This window comes from Corythoichthys intestinalis, chromosome 4 (genome assembly GCF_030265065.1).
Source record: "Corythoichthys intestinalis isolate RoL2023-P3 chromosome 4, ASM3026506v1, whole genome shotgun sequence".
NCBI classification, from domain to species: domain Eukaryota; kingdom Metazoa; phylum Chordata; class Actinopteri; order Syngnathiformes; family Syngnathidae; genus Corythoichthys; species Corythoichthys intestinalis.
Window position 1 is genome coordinate 14,111,879 of NC_080398.1, and position 20,413 is coordinate 14,132,291.

The 20,413-nt window shown below is 37.4% G+C and overlaps 1 protein-coding gene across 2 annotated transcripts; it reads left to right on the forward strand.

The window, feature by feature from the left end:
• Positions 1 to 900: 900 nt before the first annotated feature.
• Positions 901 to 19,176, forward strand: LOC130915148 (zinc finger protein OZF-like). Of its 2 annotated transcripts, XR_009063055.1 has the most exons (4): positions 901 to 1,230; positions 4,366 to 5,202; positions 5,350 to 5,451; positions 14,824 to 19,176. XR_009063055.1 is itself a non-coding variant. In XM_057834951.1 (3 exons), exons 1-3 carry the CDS (start codon positions 1,152 to 1,154, stop codon positions 5,391 to 5,393), a joined length of 960 nt encoding a protein of 319 aa, XP_057690934.1. In that variant the 5' UTR covers positions 901 to 1,151; the 3' UTR covers positions 5,394 to 5,796. The 2 variants fall into 2 exon arrangements, 1 of the variants encoding a protein (XP_057690934.1); XM_057834951.1 differs by lacking the exon at positions 14,824 to 19,176 and having other exon boundaries at positions 5,350 to 5,796.
• The last annotated feature ends 1,237 nt before the right edge of the window (positions 19,177 to 20,413 follow it).

Below are 20,413 nucleotides of genomic sequence, written 5' to 3' on the forward strand. Positions count from 1 at the left end.
AATTAATAGAAAACACTTTTTTTTTTTTTTATAAAAGGAACAGTTTATTCAGCATTTGTTTTGTCAAAGGATATGGCGAGTTGGGTGAATTTTGTGACAACATAAGTTCATAGGATGTGGAGAAAAATAATCTTAAAGTGATAGGGGAACAAAAGTTTTGGATTCTGCACCCTAAAGCTTTCAGGGACATTGGAAACTACAGTGGATTGCTATTAAAAAAATATTAACTTCATTCATTCAATGCCAGTTTAAGTCACGGAGTAATGTGGTTGTTATCAAAAGAGGGAAATTGATATTTAAAACACAATTTCATGTGGAAGGGGCCTTTCTGTTAAAATGGATTGGACATCTATTGCGGTCAATGGGAGCCATATAGGGAAGAGATGCGAGGTCACAAGAAATTTATATAAGAAAATTCCCAACACAAACGGCCCACACTTATTTTAAAAAAAAATTGTATTCTTTTTTTTTCAATTAATACAATTTTTTAATGAATTTTATATTTTTTTTTTAATTATTTCATTTAGAATTGATTTTTTTTCTATGACTTTAACTTCATTATTACCCCCCCCCCCCCCCCAAATTTATCCTTCAATTAATTCATTTTTCAAATTATTTCGATATTTTTTCAATTTCCTATCACAAAATACGTCTAGGCACGACCGTTTGATGTCAAATGGTAGTCAAAAAATATTGTCCTGTGGGCCCCAATTAGCCCGTGGGCAGCAACATCTGTTCTATAACAATGTAACAAAGACATTAGAGGGGGAAACTCATTAGTGCATAAAAGAATAAAACACCTGCCAGAACGAAAACTGCTGTTAAAAAATAAAAATCAAAATGGTTGCCTTTCGTCCGATTTTAATTTGAAATCAAGAAGCGCTAAAACGTAATTTCCGCCTTCAGCTTTTTGTGATTTTGGTACGCGTGCTCCAAATTCAGACTTCAGACATTGGGGCCAACATGGCAGACGTTGCACCCCACTTGATACCAAAAAAGGGCATAACTTCTTGGTACAGATGATCAATTTGAGAAAATAGACTAGGTGAAACTGGGAAGAACCTAGTACCTACTGGGCTGCACCCAATTTAAGCTCCCTGGGTAGCGCCACAGTGGCAACGAAAGTGCAATAATTTATCGGAAACAAAAAAATGGCCGAGTCACCAGGACGCGTACGGCGGACTTTTGACTTCTCTGAGTCCGAATCCGAAGACGACTCGGAAGAAAATGGTACGTGTTGGAAGCTAACCATGTTGTTATACACTATTTTCCTGTTAGCTTAGCCTCATAGCTAGTCAAAACTTTGCGCCATGTCCAATGGACGGGACATTTTAATCACCGACTTTTTGGGAAAAACGGAACGGATTTTAATCTTTTCATCACGCTCAATTATTAAACATAACATTTCAAGTTGTACAAGAGTACACTGTATATGCTTAAACCGAAGTACATGCTAGCTATCTTAGCTGTAATACAATGACGAATAAGTTGCGTACAACTCCATTACGACTATATATAAAGGAATAGTTTGAAAAAAATATATATATAGTTGTCATTGCTTGGTCATGTTGATTTTGTTATTGTTCCCGTATTCCTCTTTTGATTTTAAAGGTTTTATTTATAGGGTGCTGCTAATATTTAAAATAGGAATAAAAATATACATATAATAACGAGCTGAATGCTGTTTAGAAACACATTTAATACAGTTAAACGCATTTGATAACTGGACAATGACAACTTACACAACAAGTGCATGTTTCTGTTTTACAGTGATCCCTCGTTTTTCGCGTTTAATGGGAACCGCCGCTCCCCCGCGATAATCGAAATCCGTGAAGTTGAGGTGTAGCTCATTTAATTTTTTTAGTGTTGAATGTATTTATTCAACTTTAGCATTGGAAAGAGATACATACAAGACATGATTTTCCCTTTTTCCTCCCCAAAGTATAATTCTTATTAAATTCTTCATTGAGTCCTCTCAAATCAACAGTGTTAATCTTACTATTAAAAAAGTAATGAATTACGGTTACAAATTACTTTTCCCAAAATGTAATTGAGTTAGTAACTCAGTTACCTGAGTAAGAGTAATTATTTAGAGGCAAAGTAAATGGTGTTACTTTTCACGTTTTTTTTTTCCCATTCCCAAAAAAAAAAAAAAAAAAAAAAAAACATAAACAAAACATAGGCCACATTATGTGAAGTTCAAAGGGTTTTTGGGACAATTGGCCCTAGCCCAATTCTTTACTCTAAACTAGGGCTGTCAAACGATTAAAATTTTTACTCGAGTTAATTACAGCTTAAAAATTAATTAATCGTAATTAATCGCAATTAATCGCAATTCAAACCATCTATAAAATATGCCATATTTTTCTGTAAATTATTGTTGGAATGGAAAGATAAGACACAAGTTCAATATACAATATATACATACAATGTAATATACAATATATACAAATTCAATATACGGTACATAAGGACTGTATTTGTTTATTATAACAATAAATCAACAAGATGGCATTAACATTATTAACATTCTGTTAAAGCGATCCATGGATAGAGGGACTTGTAGTTCTTAAAAGAAAAATGTTAGTACAAGTTATAGAAATTTTATATTAAAACCCCTCTTAATGTTTTCCTTTTAATAAAATTTGTCAAATTTTCAATCAAAAAATAAGCTAGTAGCCCGCCATTGTTGATGTCAATAATTACTTACACAATGCTAATGGGTGCTGAAGCCTATAAAATCAGTCGCACCCAAGCGCCAGCAGAGGGCGGCAAAACTCCATAAAACACAAGTGAGCATTTCACTGTACTGTCATTTAAATCTGTCTGAGCGGGACATCTGCGTTAATTGCGTCAAATATTTTAACGTGATTAATTTAAAAAATTAACTAACGCCCGTTAACGCGATAATTTTGACAACCCTACTCTAAACTTAACTAGACACAGGGGTATTGCGGATACTGCGATATCTAGATAGTAACATTTGCTATGTCTGGAAGTCATTTTAATGTTGTCAATCAACCTTTAAAGTTGTTAAAACGGCTCCCATTATTGCATTAGTTCTCTTCTGTCTAGTTTTGACATGTGAAAGTTTTAAAACTGTTTCATCATTTAAAGATAGATTCAAGTCAAGATTTTGCCGATTTAGGAGTATTTTAGATTAAAAATATAAAAGTTACTTAGGTTGGCTAGGAAGGTTCTTTACAACAGAGCCTTCCTGAGAAGTTACTGATTTACGATGGCGGCTGTTTGCTAACGCCAGCGAGTCTATCATTTCGCATCTAATTCTATATACATGTGATATCTACCGTAGCATCATGTGGGCGTAGTTTGTAGGCTATACGATGGCGGCTGTTTGCTAACGCCAGCGAGTCTATCATTTCGCATCTAATTCTATATACATGTGATATCTACCGTAGCATCATGTGGGCGTAGTTTGTAGGCTATCGGCTTCAGTCAGGTATTATTGGAGCCACCTAGCATCGCGTTTGCAACGACGTCACAACTCCGTTGCCTCCTCCCCACTCCCGCTCTGCTGTCCCGTCTCCGTGAGTCCGTGTCTCTCACTTTTCTCGCATCATTCAACCAAACTAGTAACGCATAGTAATGCATGCCCTTACATCCTTAGTAACGGTAACGGCGTAGCAAAGATGAGAAAAGTAATAAATTACTCACTACTGAAAAAAATAACACAGTAACGCCGTTATACTGTAACCCCGTTATTAACAATGCAAATCAACTCATGCTGCTTAGACCAGCACACAACATAACACAATGAGTTGCCATAGCAACTACAGCCAATTTTTCAAAAGCTAAACGAGGCGGCGGCCTTTGAAAGGTAGTTGTCTGGCCACTTCAAAGCAGCTTCCTTGTCACTCATCGTTTACTTAATAAAGCTACTGCTGCCTGGTGAGAAGGAAACGCTGAATTTTTTATATATACACAGTATATATATTTTAGAGCTGGGAATCTTTGGATTCGATTACGATTACGATTCAGAGGCTCCGATTCGATTATAAAACGATTATTGATGCAACCCCCTCCTTTTTTTCTTTTCTTTTTTTTCTTTTCTTTTATTTATTTATTTATTTTTTTAAAATGTTTTGTACATTAGTTCCAAAATTGTTCAAAAATCCTCTCAGGCTAAACCAAACTACTATTTCAGTATCAAGTTAACATATAACAGTAAACAAATATACAAAAATAACAGTAAATAAAAATAAAATAAATAAATAATAATAAAAAACTCCAGTCACAATGCACAATCAAGATAGCTAATAAAATTTTGCCATTTGCCTTCTGTGCTAGGTTAAAATATTGTATCAACCTATAATTTTACTGACATTATTCTACAAAATATTTCAGTTTTCAAGACCGCTAAGAAAGTGCTGCCTGGAAAGCAAGGTCTGGATGCAGAGAAAATTAAAAAGATTGACCGACCAAGCTCAGCGAAAGACCTATCTGAGGATGAAGTGCAAGATATGTACACAATAGAGTATGAGATTCAAGAACACTCTGGGACTAACGAAGGGCAAGACACTGGTTCAACATCGGATCCTGTAAATTTTCGAACAGTGTGCAAGGAATGTGGAACATCCTTTTCATGTAAGGAAATGTTTTTCCTTCACCGCCACTATCACACTCACAAAGATGAACTCCTTCCCCTCATCTGTGAACAATGCGGCCTCTCCTTTACGGATCGTTGCAGCCTCATTAGACACAAGCATACGCACACAGAAGAGCCAAAATATGTGGATGAAGTTAGATTTCAGTGTGCTTCGTGTGAAACGTTTTTCCCTACTCCGCAAGAATTGAGGTTACACCAATGTGACGATACAGATGACAAACCTTATCATTGTACTTTGTGCCGCAAAGAGTTCCAATTAACGTGCGCTGTCGCCAAGCACATGCTAAACCACTCTCAAGAGGGCAGCTGGACATGCCAAGAGTGTGGTAAAAGCTTCCCAGACTACAGGACATTGCGCTGCCATCAGCAATGTCACGCTGTCCTTAAAACCTTTGAATGTCCGAAGTGCAACATGACTTTCACACACAGGTATATCATGGAAGCCCACCTGAGTAGGCACACCAAAAGAGAGCGTGCTTTCCTTTGTCCCATTTGCGGGAAGACTTTCAAGTGCAACAGTCTTCTTCAAGAAAAAGCGCGTACCAATAGAATTACCTTCTGCTGTCCTGACTGTGGTAAGAAATTTACCTGTTCTGAAAATATGATGATAGCGACTTTGTCTTTTGAGCAGCTCATCAAGCAGACCCCCGTCGGAAAAGAGCGAGAAGACCTACCATAGAGACAAACCAAAACACACTTGTAATTGTCCTTTTTGTCTCCAGAGATTCAGCTCGCTGGCCAAAATGAGAGCACAGATGAAGATTGATGAGGTGGAGAATGATTTACACGGGAGGAGAGTGCAACTTCATTCACAGTTTTAAAAGGTTTGGGATAAAGGTTGCACCTGTTCATTTTGAATTAAGTTTAAATTAGCTTGCAAACATTTAAGTTTGCCAGCTAGGTTTTGGAATTATTTAAAGGGTATTATAATACTAAGGGGCTGTGAGATATTAATAGAACCGTTACGTGTCAACATAACAAATATTAATAAAGTTAACAAAAAAATATACCACATTCATGAGCAATTATCGAAAATAGATCGAAAATTACGAACATTTCTGAAAGTATTCCGGAAACAGCCGAATGACGTGGAGACCAGGCCTGTCGCGATAACAAATTTTAGTGGGCGATAAATTATCTAATAAATTATTGCGATATGCGATATTATTGCGCCCCCCCCCCCCCCAATTTTTATTTTTTTTTTCAACCGATTTACAATAACGCAGTAAGAATACAGTATATGTTTTTAGACCAACAACACCCATTTAAACGCAATAAGTGTTTTCTTTTAAATTCAAAAATACCTTTTAAGAAATCACAACTAAAAACAATAGACCATGCCTCTTTCAAGTAAAATACAACAATATTAATACCGCACAGAAACACATAATAAATAAAATGTCATTTTTCAAGAAAAAAAACAAAATTGCACATCATAACTGAAGCATTTAGGCACATAGGTAGAAAGTTGCAGTAACAGTAATTGCACTTCAACAACAACAGGGAAAAATAGACTAAGTTGCAGTAACAAAAATTTGGCTCCAAAATGTATCAAATAACACTAAACAGATGTAAAACGGTCTCATTTCTTCAGCAATGTAGCAGACTTCACTTTCCATTAGGGAACCTATTTTGCGGGGTTTCGTCTGTATTTCTCACATCAGGCGAACACCTCTAATTGTCAATTAACGTGATGAGGAGGTTCAGCTTGTTGCGATGCAGTTTTCCTACTAAGCAGTGAAAACTGGAGAGGGTGATAGTGTTTCGAATGAGCATGGAGATTACTTCTGTTGGCCATCTTTGTTGAAACAACCTCCAGAAACATTTTGCTGACTGGTTTGTCCTCTTCCTCACTCCGCTCACTCATTGCTGTGCGCCGACAGTGCACTCGGCCCTGCCTCCCTCCATTGAATGACGGTCACTCAAACTCAAATATATAAAACGAACATACCCAGAAGTCAATAAAACAGTGAGTCCTCATCCCAGCATGTTGCGTAGTTGGCAACAAGGAAGCTGAACTTTAAACAGCGCTGTCAAGCACGTCTGCCACACATCTGCCGCAAGCGCATACGCACGTGCACGCGAGGCGATAAATCGCAGCGGGAAAATTACCGTCTTCATTTTTATATACTGCGCGATAAATGGAATTATTGCATATTGCGACAGGCTTAGCGGAGACGTCACAACAAGGAAACAAAAGGTCGAGGCAGGTTGCAATCGTTGTTTATCGAGAGAGTTGCGTTCGTGTTTTATCAAAAAATCGCTAACATGATTCAAACCTGTCATGCTATGTGGTGTACAAATAGCCATTTGTCGCAATGTAGTACCCATGAGTTCCCGAACGTGAGAAAAAGAGCTGGACTACGCAGACAATGAGTAAAGTTCGTCCGTGCTAAGAAGGCTAATTTTGAAGACCCAGCCTCCGGCACGGTTTTGTGTGGTGCGCATTTTACACCTGAAAGCTATTCAAACTATGGACAAATGAAATCAGGTTTTGCTAAGAAATTGTTGCTGAAAGCAGATGCGGTGCCCACCATACACGCGCAGCCACCTAAATGTCCTGAGATATCAAGAAAGAGGACGATGACTGGCTCTGATGAGACCACCTCACCACCCCAGGCTAACCAAAGGAGCGGAGCAGCCAAGCTCGAAATGGCCAGATTGAGTACTCTTTTATAATAAAAAAACATATCGTGCATTGGATATAGGACTGGACACATGTATAAATTATCGCTCGTAAAATATATAGAACAAATCCTCTAATCCCATTCATATTTGTGTCTGTTGGCAGAGCGAAAACCTTTGATAGCACAATAAATGATAATTATTCTATACATTATTTTGCGGTCACGGTGTATCAGCTTCACAAAAAGAAATGCAAAACAAACCATTCGGTGTTTCTCACACGATCTGTTGCCGGTGTTTCATCAGTGTGATTGCTCCCCTTAATAGTCCTTTCATTAGGCTGCATTGACTTTCGTTTGGGCTCAAATTGATAACCCAAAACACCAAAGACAGGGTCATAACTCTCCTCGTCACCATTAGAAGAACGTTCGTTACGTCGGATTCGTCGCTGCAACTAGAAACAAAATTGTCCGCCATCATCACCGCCATTCAGTACTAAGCACTGAGCCGGTTGTTTCCTTGTTGTGACGTCATGCACACAATATGCTAGATTTCCGGGATCTCGGGCGACGAGCGTTTTAGCTTGACAATCGATCCAAATTTCTATCATTTTCTTGGTGTTGCGATGTGTGTAATTACACGAATTGGCATGATATTAATCCAAAAGGCATGCGTTTATGGATAAATGATGGAATATTAGCATTTCCCCAGGTGTTGTAATAATACCCTTTAAGTTCGGAAGGAGAGGTTTCACTGAAAGTACACAAAAAAGCGAGCAGGCAAGCAACGTATTTTTATAGCGCCTTTCACAGATTGGCCACAATGCACGTTACGTGTGTGTTCACCAGAGATGAGGAGTAAAGCGTTACATTTACTCCATTACATTTACTTGAGTAACTTTGAGAAAAATGTACTTCTAAGAATAGTTTTACTAAGCCAGACTCCTTACTTGAGTAGATTTGTAAAGAAGAAATGCTACAGTTATTCCGCTACTTTTGGCTACACTGCGTGGTACATTTTTCCTCTTTATTCTACATATTATATTTTACTTTTTTTTTTTCCAGCGATGCCCACAGTAGCTCTACCAGTTTCACCAATGGGACGCAACAATAATCACATGACTCCATTATACCAATCAGACTCGAGCTTGCCATTCTATGATCACGCCGGCCTGTTCAATCGCGCAATGTGACTCAAAAGCACGGATTTTAACCTCTCTCCCAGTTTTTATTTGGCACCGATTGACCATAGAAAATCGAAGATATGATCCTTTTAATTTTATAATAGGATCTATGAAGCAACTACTGTATTCACTGTTCAACTATTACAAACTAGGAACTATTTTCTACAATAGAGGGCATTCATGCTCTTTGGATGAATGATGCTTCAGTTCTGCAGATTTTTTTCTCTTTTGTTGGCTTAATGCAGTTATGTAATAGATTATAGTACAGTGTAACAATAACGGTTCATATAGATAACTTTATGCTGAGAAAAAAAATACCATTGTTTTAAAAGAAAATCAAACATTGTTAGCAGTTACTTATGACTTGAGCAGAGGTTGCGCTAGACTTTTTCGTTGTTTGTCATTTTGACTGACAGGGTCATAAAAATCCGGTCATAATCTATTTTTACCCGTCACTTAAATTTTTAAAATGATGATAATGACATTGTGGTGACCCTTTGTTTGGCATAATTCACCTTTCGTACTTGTGTGTCCATTTGGCCGAGCGCGTTAGCGGTTACGACACAGTCACGTGACAGAGACACTTAAGAGCCGCGCACGTTCCGGTGTAGGTTCACTATCCTCTTCCCCTCACTATCCACTCGCTCTCGCTATATGATTGGCCGAAGAGTCGAAATGCTCTCCCGTGAAATGCCTGTTTAAAAATGTTCCCGTTGTTACTTCTTGCGTCCGCTTAAAAGTGCCCATTTAAAAAGGAAAAGCGATGGATGATACTACACACAGAGCGTATTATTAACAAATGTTAAAGTTGTATAATCATATAGCGAGAATAAGGACCGTCACTGACAAGCGCAGACCCCCGCGAGTGGATAGTGAGGGGAATAGGATAGTGCGCCTACACCTGTTACACCTGCTTGAATAGAGAGTTCACAGAGAGCAGAAGAGCTACAGCGGCTGGACACAGAAAATTCGAGCTAACAAGACTCTTAACATTGCATACCGCTTCAACATATTCAATAGTATTTAGTTTTCATTCGTTTTAAATTAATATTCTGTCCGAACAAGCTTAACAGAGAATCCACACCGTGCCGTCACACATCAAGCAGATGAATATGTAACTTTTTCTCCGCAGTGACAAAAACAGCTGACTGTGGCCCCAGTAGGTAGGTAGCCTACCATATGTAGCATATGGAACAAAGAAATTAACAGTTCACCTGCTGTGGCCTGAACGTAGTTTCACACGTTCCTCCTGGTGCGCATGGACTTGAATTGCGTGCAGTCCCTGTTTTTTCACCTCTTTTATCAACACCATCGTCGTTTTGGGGCTTTTCGAAGAAACTTCGGACACTCAGCTGCCTTGACATTTTTCATAGGAAGGCCAACGACGTCATACATCAAGAGAGACAATAGCTAATTAATATGCTCACTCGCCACCCTGTGGTCTGGGGTGTGAATTGTAACCTGTCAAAATGACGGATGGACTTCAGTTTTTTCCGTCACCGTTTTAAAAAATCGGTCAACGACGGAAAATATTCGGTTAACGCGACCCCTGGACTTGAGTATTATTTTTACTAAATACCTTTTTCAGGCATGGAAATCCCTCCCCTTTCGGCAAAATTTGCTGTTTTGAAGTCGAAAAAGGGTGACCTATGTGAATTGTGTAGATCCGAGGAGTTTTAAGGGGGGGGGGGGTCTGGAGATTTTTTTTAATGTCGGACGCTTGGTATTCAAGCGGCACAAAGCCAAAAAAAGCACACCAGAGTGGTCAAAACATTGGCTTATTTCAATGAAACAAAGGAGGGTACACTGTTGTCCCGTCTCTTCAATGCCAAGCTTGGCTGCACGTTGGCTGTGAATGAACACCTTAAGCGCCGTCACCGAATTGTAATTTTGGTAGACGACAGGAGACAATTACAAGCCGGCAGATCGGAAGTCCATCTAACTAACTAACAACATCTTTTATTGAAGTTGGTAAGCCTGTCGTGATATGCAATGAATCCATTTATTGCATGGTAAATTACAAATGAGGGCGGTAATTTTCATGGCTGCGTTTTATCGCCACGCGCGTGCATGCATACATTTGTGCGAGCATGCTGATGGCATATGAGACAAGTTATTTTCACATATGTTTATCGGTCATCAACATGACGTAGAATTAAAGTTCAGACATACAAAATAAGGGAACATCTATATTAAACACTGTAAATGTTAGCATTGCCACATTGAGGGTTATGGGGGAAAAGACAATCTACTTTGGGCTGCTATAAAACATAGGCAGTCTTTTCAAAAACGCAACAGGCAACAAAACACTTGAAAAATGAAAAATCGCTGGTTAACAGCATTTGAAAACGAAAAAAATGTAAGAAAATATTGATTACTGACACCACATGCAATGACAAAAAGCTTTTTTTGCGGAGTGTGAAGCTTATGGTTAACGGTTTAGCGAACGTACTTCCGGTGAACATTTAAAAAAATAAAAGCACGTCATGTTCGTCATATAAATAATGATTTCTGGACTTAATCCCACGTACTTCAGAATTCAGATTCTACACTAAGAATAGCTTTAAAATGACACCCTTTATGAAAAATCTGATTGGCAATGAAAAATTATTATACTACTATTATATATAGTTGTATACTATAATATTAATGTTGGATATTTTTTTAAGAATTGTTTAAAATCATGTTGGAAAGGCGAAGTCAGTGTTCTGAATCTGTTATTGTTTATTTGTGATTTATTGCGGTTATTTCTGTGTTTATTTGTACTTTAATAAAGAATTTAAGTGTTCCAAAATGTTTTGTGAATAATAAGAGTCATCAAAAATTTCATTGCTAAATTAGTATTTAAAAAAGGGGGGATTATTACATTTGTCGACTAATCGTAAAAATAGTCTTCTGACTAACCGGGAGAAAATTAGTCGTTATGGACAGTCCTAGTTGTACAGTGTACTGGAACATATTTCCTCCACAGTCCACACCCTACTCACCTTTTGAACCCCTGACCCATTTTCATGCCAGCTTTTTAATTGTAGTTGAGTAAATATTTTGGTTGACTACTTTTAATCTTACTTGAGGTATATTATTTTGAAGTAACACTACTTTTATTTGAGTAATATTTTTGGCTACCCACCTCTGGTGTTCACATAAGCACACACACACATGCACACACACACACACACACACACACACACACACACACACACACACACACACACACACACACACACACACACACACACACACACACACACACCAATTGGTTGCTGCTTTCATGCAAAGGCGTTGCCAGACCCACTGGTTGCTACTTGGGTAAAGTATCTTGCCGAAGGCTATGTCTACACATGGACATAATGGCCCTACACGTGTAATTAGTAAGACTATACGGCATGTCGGCTACACTAATGTACCTCTTGTCCGGAGATTTTATTACATGAGTTAGAGGGGTGCATAAGTTCATGAACGGCCTATGCTGCCTAGTATAGCCAGGCTATCCCTATAGTAATCTAATACAAAGGAAGTGATGTCACGGAGCGCGCTATTGCCATTATGCATAACTGCATTGTAAACAATGGAGGCAAATGGTACAGACGCGGCATTCCTGTACAACTGAAAGAGCCTGTTAATTTTATGCTTCAATATGTCCGGAGAAGACCACAAACAACACTGAAAAATGATAAGCTTCCAGTTCAGAGGTGACCCGCGTGGACGATGACGTCACACATGAGGCTGCTTCTTTTTGCACAGGCTTCCCTTGCAGGAGCGTAGCATTTATAAACACAACTTAAACGTACTCTGGATAGGTATAAAATATTGTCTGAGTTACAAGGGAAACAAAATGATCCGTTCTAGTGTAGAGGTAGCATAAGGACACAACAACAATGTGAACAAGCATGAGCCAGATTCAAACCATCTTCCTTTGATCAAAAGACAACCCACTCAATCACCTGCGCAACAGTCACCTTTGAGCAGGGGTGAAAGTGGGCCAGAACGGTCGGGAACGCAGTTCCGGTATAAGATTCAGGGCCGGAATGCTGTTCTGGTACACGGTGCTTTGATTCCGAAAATATGACGGCAACTATCAAAATCGCTATGTAAAAAAAAAATAATAATGCTAAGCTGCCACACATGCATTTCATCTCCAAGAACAAAACAATCTACCAACATCAGATCTACATACACAAGTGTTAACAGCAAGCATAATAAAGCGCTTGTGTAGCATAATCCATTTCAACCAATATTTATTATTTATTTTATTCCACGGACGGCATGGAGGTTTCCCCAGCTGTTGCAGTTATATGAGTCTGACGATGATGAGTCTAGAGATGAAACGAATACTCGAGCAACTCGAGTTTAAAAACTGATCCGAGTAATTTTATTCACCTCGAGGAATCATTTAATTTTGCCAGCTCTAAGCATCACGTTTTGCCCGGACTACTTTTAATGCGGGGCAACGCGCTGACGTCACGTGCGTAGAGGAAGAAGCAGTTTAAAAAAAAAAAAAAAAAAAAACTTACCGCAGCCGACAGCCGCTACAAACTACGCCGACGTTGCTAAAAACTACACCCGCATGATGCTAGTTTGGTAGCAGGTAGTGTCCGATGCGTCTCATAGATATCGCATGCATTTAGGACTAGATGCGCAATAAGCGTTAGTAAACAGCTGCCATCTTTAAGCAGTAGACTTCTCATCGCTAATAAATATAACGTTACTGTCACTCGCTCATGTAACGTTAGCCCTTCGGAGGGCTACGTTTCTATTGATTATGACCACTGTCGATGCGTGGCTAACGTGTTTTACATACAGGCTTTATTTAATCTGTAAAAACATAGCGCTGTAAAGTGATGAGGGTGTAAAATTAAAACATAATAAAGCTGACTGTCAGTTTTAGCTCAGTAGTCATTGCTGAATAAATGTGCTCCAGTACAGCTGGTATCATACATTTATTTTGAACACTGCAAAAACTCAAAATCCTACCAGTACTTACAGTTTAAACTACTTAAAACTTATCTAAAATTTAAAAATAGCTTGACACAAATGGAAATTAAATTGAAACACATGGTAAAAACACGTAGCTTTCAAGTGATGTGTGTTATCAAGCGTATTTACATTTTTAGGTAAGAAATATGTTTATATATATATATATATATATATATATATATATATATATATATATATATATATGATCTAGAAGTTTTGGGAGTGAAAGCAGTGAATTTTTTTCTTGTCACATCTTAGATGCAATTGTTGGCTGTTTTCAACAATGTACATCGAAAATAAAGACATTGACTGAAAATGGTTCAATATTGGGTTAAATGTCTTTTTTTTCTCATGTATATTTATAATTGTTCTTTACCTTAAAAAAAATGTTTTATCTGATTACTCGATTAATCGATAGAATTTTCAGTCGATTACTCGATTACTAAAATATTCGATAGCTGCAGCCTTAGATGAGTCACATCAATGTGCGAATGCACGCAGCAAAGCAAAACGGCTGGACTCATTTATCCGTTCAATTGGCTGACATACTGAGATGTGATCAGCGGCGATAGTTAGCTCGTATTGGTTCAAATGTGCATGTTCTCTGGAACAGCAAAATAATAAAGGTTGTTGAATTGATGCGACAAAAATGGGCAGTGCAACATAAAATGGATCAAATCTTTAAAAGCAACAAAGTTGAGGAGGCTTATTTATCAAATCTAGTTTTATTTGCTCTGATGGGGAGGTTCAGAACATTTTAGCTGTCAATGTGCACTTTGGACTTATATTTGTTCATTTATGTTTGGCTACTTATTCATTTCTTTATGATTTAAAAAAGTAAATGTTTGCGCAATCTTCAGAATATGTTCCGTTTCACTCTGCATAATGTAAGTTATTTGTACTTATCTTTCTGAATGTATGTTACTTATATCTTTGTTATGAAAAAAGTAAAAAAGTAAATGTTTACATTAACTTCAATTTTAATATACATCCTATGTTCTTAAGTAGTTAAAATTGAGATATGGCATTCAGTATGTGAGGAAATTAGGGAAAATAAAAATAAGGAGATGGAGGTTGGCGTTATTGCTGTTTTTGTTAACTTTTATATTGCAAATCAAAAAAAAAAATACAAATTTGAATGAAAATCAGTTTTTGTATGTGGTATAAAAATAACTGTGCTAAAACAGTTTTCTTTGCATTTCAGTAGTTTAAGAGGTTTGCCCCCCTCAAAAAAAATGGAAGAAAAAAAATTATTAAAAAAATAAAATAAAATAAAAAAATCTGGCTCCGTGGCGACCTTCACGTCGGGGAGTTCCAGCAAGAAATTCTAGCCACTTTCACCCCTAGCCACTTTCATCCCTGCCTTTGAGTATTATAAACTTACAGAACATGTTTCTACTCATGTGTACAGGTGTTGTTGGAAAGGTGTCTGAGAAAGATGCTTTGGACGAGAGCGAGAAAAACCCAGAACGAGAGAGATGATGAGGATCCTTACTGTGAAAATGAAGATTGAAAGGAAGACAAACAAGGTCAAGGATTAGGTCTGGTCACAGGAGCACCTCCCAACCTCAGAACAATGGCTGCACACCTCCTTGTTTTACAGAGACTTCCTCATTGGTAGCCGTTTAGTGGAGAAATCAGGTGGACAAGTTGTCAGGAAGTAGCAATTTTTTTCACAGTAGATGTTAGAACACTTGTTTGAGCTACAACCCCAGCAAAAAGTATGGAATCGCCAGTCTCGGACGAGCACTCACTCAGACATTTTATCATGTAGAAAAAAACTCAGATAAAAAGCTTGAAAAATAATGAATTCGTTCAAAAGTGCAACTCTTTAGCATTCAGAAACACTAAAAGAAATGAATTAAAAACATTGTGGTGGTCAGTAAAATGTTACTTTTAGAGAGCAAGTGCAGGGAAATAAATATAGAATCACTCCATTCCGAGGAAAAATATGTGGAATCATGAGAAACAAATAATAATCAAAACATCTCGAGTATTGAGTTGCACCACCTCTGGCTTTTATGACAGCTTGCATTCTCTGAGGCATGGACTTGATGAGTGATAAACAGTATTGTTCATCAATTTGGTGCCAATTCTCTTTGATTGCAGTTGCCAGATCATCCTTGCAGGTGGGAGCCTTGCTGTGGACCATTTTTTAAAATTTCCTCCATAGATTTTCAATAGGGTTGAGATTTGGGCTATTTGCAGGCCATGACATTGACTGGATGAGTCTCCAAGGAATGCTTTAACAGTTTTAACTCTGTTGCATGATGCATTGTCATCTTGGAAAATGATTTCATTATACCCAAACATATTTTTAATTGAAGGGATAAGAAATCTGTCTAAAATTTCAATGTAAACTTTTGCATTTATTGAAGATTTAACTACAGCCATCTCACCAGTGCCTTTGCCTGACATGCTGCCCGTATCATAAAGGACTGAGGGAATTTTGATGTTTTCTTCAGGCAGTCATCTTTGTAAATCTCACTGGAACTGCACCAAACAAAAGTTCCAGCATCATCACCTTGTTCAATGCAGATTCTTGACTCAAAATAACCTTCATCCAGTCATTCACAGTCCATGATTGCATCTCCTTAGCCCATTACAGTCTTTTTCTTTTCTGTTTAAGTGTCAATGATGGTTTCCTTTTAGCTTTCCTGTATGAAAATTCTATTGCTTTTAGACTATTTTTGCACAGTTCTGTTGCATACCTTGACTCCAGCATCCTTCCATTTCCATCTTCATTTGTCTTGTTGTACATCTTCTGTTTTCAAGACATATTGCCTTTAGTAGTTTGTCATGACGTTTGGATGTCGTCCTCGGTCTACCAGTCCGCTTAACTTTAAGAACCTTGTCATGCTGTTTGTACTTGGTCCAGATTTTTGGTTACAGCTGACTGTGAACAGCCCACATCTTTGGCAACCATACGTGTAGTGTTACCCTCAAGAAGTTTGATAATCTCTCCTTGGTCTCAAGAGACATCTCTCTTGTTGGAGCCATGATTCTTGGTCCAGCAGCTCTCCAAGGTGTGATAACTGCACCCTTTTTAACTGCTGACTAACGAGCAGATCTAATCTGAGGCAGGGGCCCAATTAAGGAAAGGAAATTGACTGGGTGTGTCTGTATTTTCTACTCAAAATGGAGTGATTCTACATTTTTTTCTTCAGAATGGAGTGATTCTATATTCATTTCCCTGCACTTGCTCTATAAAAGTAACATTTGCTGACCACCACAATGGTTTTTATTCATTTCTTTTAGTGTTTCTGAATGCCAAGGAGTTGCACTTTTGAACTAATTCCTTATTTTTTCAAGCTTTTCATCTGAGTTTGTTCTACATAATAAAATGTCTGAGTGAGTGCTTGTCAGAGACGTTTTGCTAGGGGTTGTACAAGAGGTGTTGCACTCTCCAGCACTCCTATTAGTCTCTGAATGAGCAGCAACAATGAGAGCAACAAACATGCAGTTCTTGCATATATTGATGACATAACATGTCAAAGTGCTTCAAATGAAGATTATTTTCTTATTAACGTCAAGTAGATTACTCGTAGCTGCGTCAACAAACTTAAATTTTAGATTTTTACTTAGATTGCAAACCATATTAAACAAATGTAATGTTAGCTGTATCACTTAAAGCAACACTCGGTACCTTTTCAACCTTTATAAAATATTTTCATAACATTTGTGACATGTCGACTGACAACTTCTTGAATGACACCTCTTTTATATTTTGAGGGGCTCTGTATCGCTTTCACCGACACTCATTAACTTTAGAGACAAAACGTTTTGTCTGAGGAGGAAAAAAAGGAAGGCTACAAGGATATACAGAATAAACATTGACCCGGCTTTCACTCGCTGACGTAAGGCCCCCCCTCCCCCCAGCGCTGCAGCGTTGGTCCTCATGGGAAACGCAGTTTTCCTTAAGGGAAAGCACTACCGCTTTTGTCCACCGGCGTCGCAAAAATCGAGCAAAACTGAAAAGTTACCTAGTGTTGCTTTAACCATGTGTTACTAGACAAACTCTAAGACTAACTTAAAGCTCACTGGTTTTAAAGGGAAAGGCAACACCTAGTATAAATGACTTTCATATGAACGACGTCTGTTTTAAGTATTTACACAAATTTCTTTGACCTTTGATAATGGAGAACCTAATGTTTAAATAGATAATGACATGGCTTACGAACGCAGGCATTTTTTTGACATCAGTTACAGATAACATCACCAGAAACGGGCAAATGGGATACTTACTTTTATTTGGTTAAAATTGTTACGTTTTGTTGTTCATTTTGATCTAATGTCTGCCTCCACACTGAATGGTCACTTCCTGGAAATACTGATTTGTATTGATGTTTCTCTCCACTCTTACACTGAAACTATTTTACGAAATGATTTTTGCAGTGATGCAAATGGCTAAGGTGTTGTCTTCCCTTTTGACAGCATCACAGCTGGAGCCAAGATTGTTTTCTAGCTGGCCTATTGCCATCGTATGTTTGATTTTGTGAAAGCGATATTTTTGCAGATGTGAAATACATTAAAGTTCAAACTAAATGTATGACTTGTTGGTTGCTTGTGATCCTCTTGCAGATATTATAGGGTTGTATTAGTATTACTTTCCAATAATGTCGGTATGATTTTTTTTTTTTTTTTTTATCAACATTTTATTTCCTCACTTTCTGCCATAAATGGCGCTTGACGTCCAATTTATTTAACTTAGACAGGCTTATAGTGAATGGCCGCTACCAGGACAGTGAAACATGATCATTCAAAACCAATCCTTATATATTTGCTCTGAAAATTGAAAAAGTTTTGTTTTATGAATCTTACCTCACACCGCTTATCTTTGGCTTCCAATGACGGCAATAGACGCCCAATCCATTTTAACTAGGAGGTTCTGTAACTTCTCAGTATAAATGGACTGGACGTCTATTGCAGTCGGTAGGTGTTTGGGTGTTGGAGAGCATTTAAAAAAAAAAATCTTTAAACAGCGAAACCCTATCTGGAGGTGAGAGCACGCGAAAGCAGAATTAAAGACGCCATGACTTTGAAGAGATATTATCGCGTACTTACTAGATGTGAATGGCCACAGCTGGATTTTTGGGGGGGATTTTATGGGTGAAACATGGTAACATAACAAGAGTTGCGATGCAGAAATCGCAGACATCCAGAAGAGGTCGAGATTTTCATATATTTACCCTTTTAAACGTTTTTTTCACCATTTTTCTTTGGATCGATTATTTATCATGTAGCATATCGGAGAAAATGCGACAGTAACAAAAGAAAAAAAAAACAAGCGATATTTATGAGGTAGATATCCTTGACTTTTTTTACAGACACCATTTTTTTCATTGTGACGTTACTTGTTTAAAAGTTTAAAATATGTGAGTGAACAATTTTTTAAAGTTTTTTTTGGGGGGGGACGAAATATTAGACATCAATTAATGATTCTAAGCTTAAAATGACAGACATTTTGAATAATATAATTACTTCTTTTTATGGCTGGGTTGAAACAACAGCGGTTGTGCGACGTCTGTAAATGGGGGTTTCCAGGGTAAAACGGACAAATTAAAAATAGTTCGGGGACTTAATACGCCATGAATCTGCTATGGCAGCATATAGACATATTTTTTTATCAAACACAACAGCTCTTTTAGCTTCAAATACAGTAGGTTATTTTAAAGAGGGGTACAAGAGCAGAAACTGCTTTTTCAGCCATATCTGTGTTTTCCGCCATATACATATATAGCAGAAAACACTCAGGTGACTCGAAGTTCCGCTCTGAGACCCCCAATTTGGCCAGATTTCACACTTGTCCGATATGCACGTGTAATACATCATTGGAAAGCTTAACATCTCAGTTTTCTGGGGGAAGAAAATTTTGAATAGGAGCGCATTTTATTAAAAAACAAAATGAATAAATAAACAGCGAAACCCTAACTGGACGTGAGAGCATGAGAGAGCATAATTAAAGACGCAATGATTTTAATGAGATATTATCACTTACTTGCCGTGTTTCGATCCCAAAACTCCATGTAGCATGTATCCCCGAGTGTCAAGACACAGATGTGAATGGCCACAGCTGGATTTTTGGGGAATTTTATGGGTGAAACATGGTAATATAACAAGGGTGGCGATGCAGAAATCGGAGACATCCAAAAGTGGTCGAGATTTTCTTTTTCATATATTTACCCTTTTAAATGTTTTTTTTTCTTCTGTTTTTCTGTGTTTGGATCGATTACTTATCATCTAATTTATTGGAGAAAATGCAACAGTAACAAAAAAATACAATTAAGCAATAGTTATGAGGTAGATATCCCTGACTTATTTACAGACACAATTTTTTTCATTGTGACCCTAACCCCAATTTGCTTAAAAGTTCAAAGTATGCGAGTGAATAATTTTTTAAAGTCCCCCCCAATCATTGTAAGCTAAAAATAACAGACATTTTGAATAATAACTATAATTACTTACCTTCTTTTTATGGCTGGGTTGAAACAAAAACGGGTACGCGACGTTTGTAAACGAGGGCTTCCAGGGTAAAACGGACAAATTAATAATAGGGCTTAATGTCCCGCAAATCTGCTATGGCAACATATATATTATTCTATAAAACACAACTGTTCTTTTGGCTTAAAATATAGCAGTTTATTTTAAAGAGGTGCAAGAGGAGAAACTGCTTTTTCCAGTCTTGACTGTGTTTTCTGTCATATATAGTTTTATATACATATAGTTTATGTATATATAGTTACTATCTATCTATCTATCTATCTATCTATCTATCTATCTATCTATCTATCTATCTATCTATCTATCTATATTAGGGCTGTTAAACGATTAAAAATTTTAATCGAGTTAATTACAGCTTAAAAATTAATTAATCGTAATTAATCACAATTAATCGCAATTCAAACCATCTATAAAATATGCCATATTTTTCTGTAAATTATTGTTGGAATGGAAAGATAAGACACGAGATGGATATATACATTTAACATACTGTATATAAG

What these genes read in the sequence shown, in the direction of transcription:
- LOC130915148 (XM_057834951.1), top strand. Translation starts at nt 1,152, where the DNA reads ATGGCCGAGTCACCAGGACGCGTACGGCGGACTTTTGACTTCTCTGAG. An exon ending in AGACGACTCGGAAGAAAATG is followed by an intron (nt 1,231 to 4,365) that starts GTACGTGTTGGA and finishes AAAATATTTCAG; the next exon opens with TTTTCAAGACCGCTAAGAAA. An exon ending in CTTCTGCTGTCCTGACTGTG is followed by an intron (nt 5,203 to 5,349) that starts GTAAGAAATTTA and finishes TTTTGTCTCCAG; the next exon opens with AGATTCAGCTCGCTGGCCAA.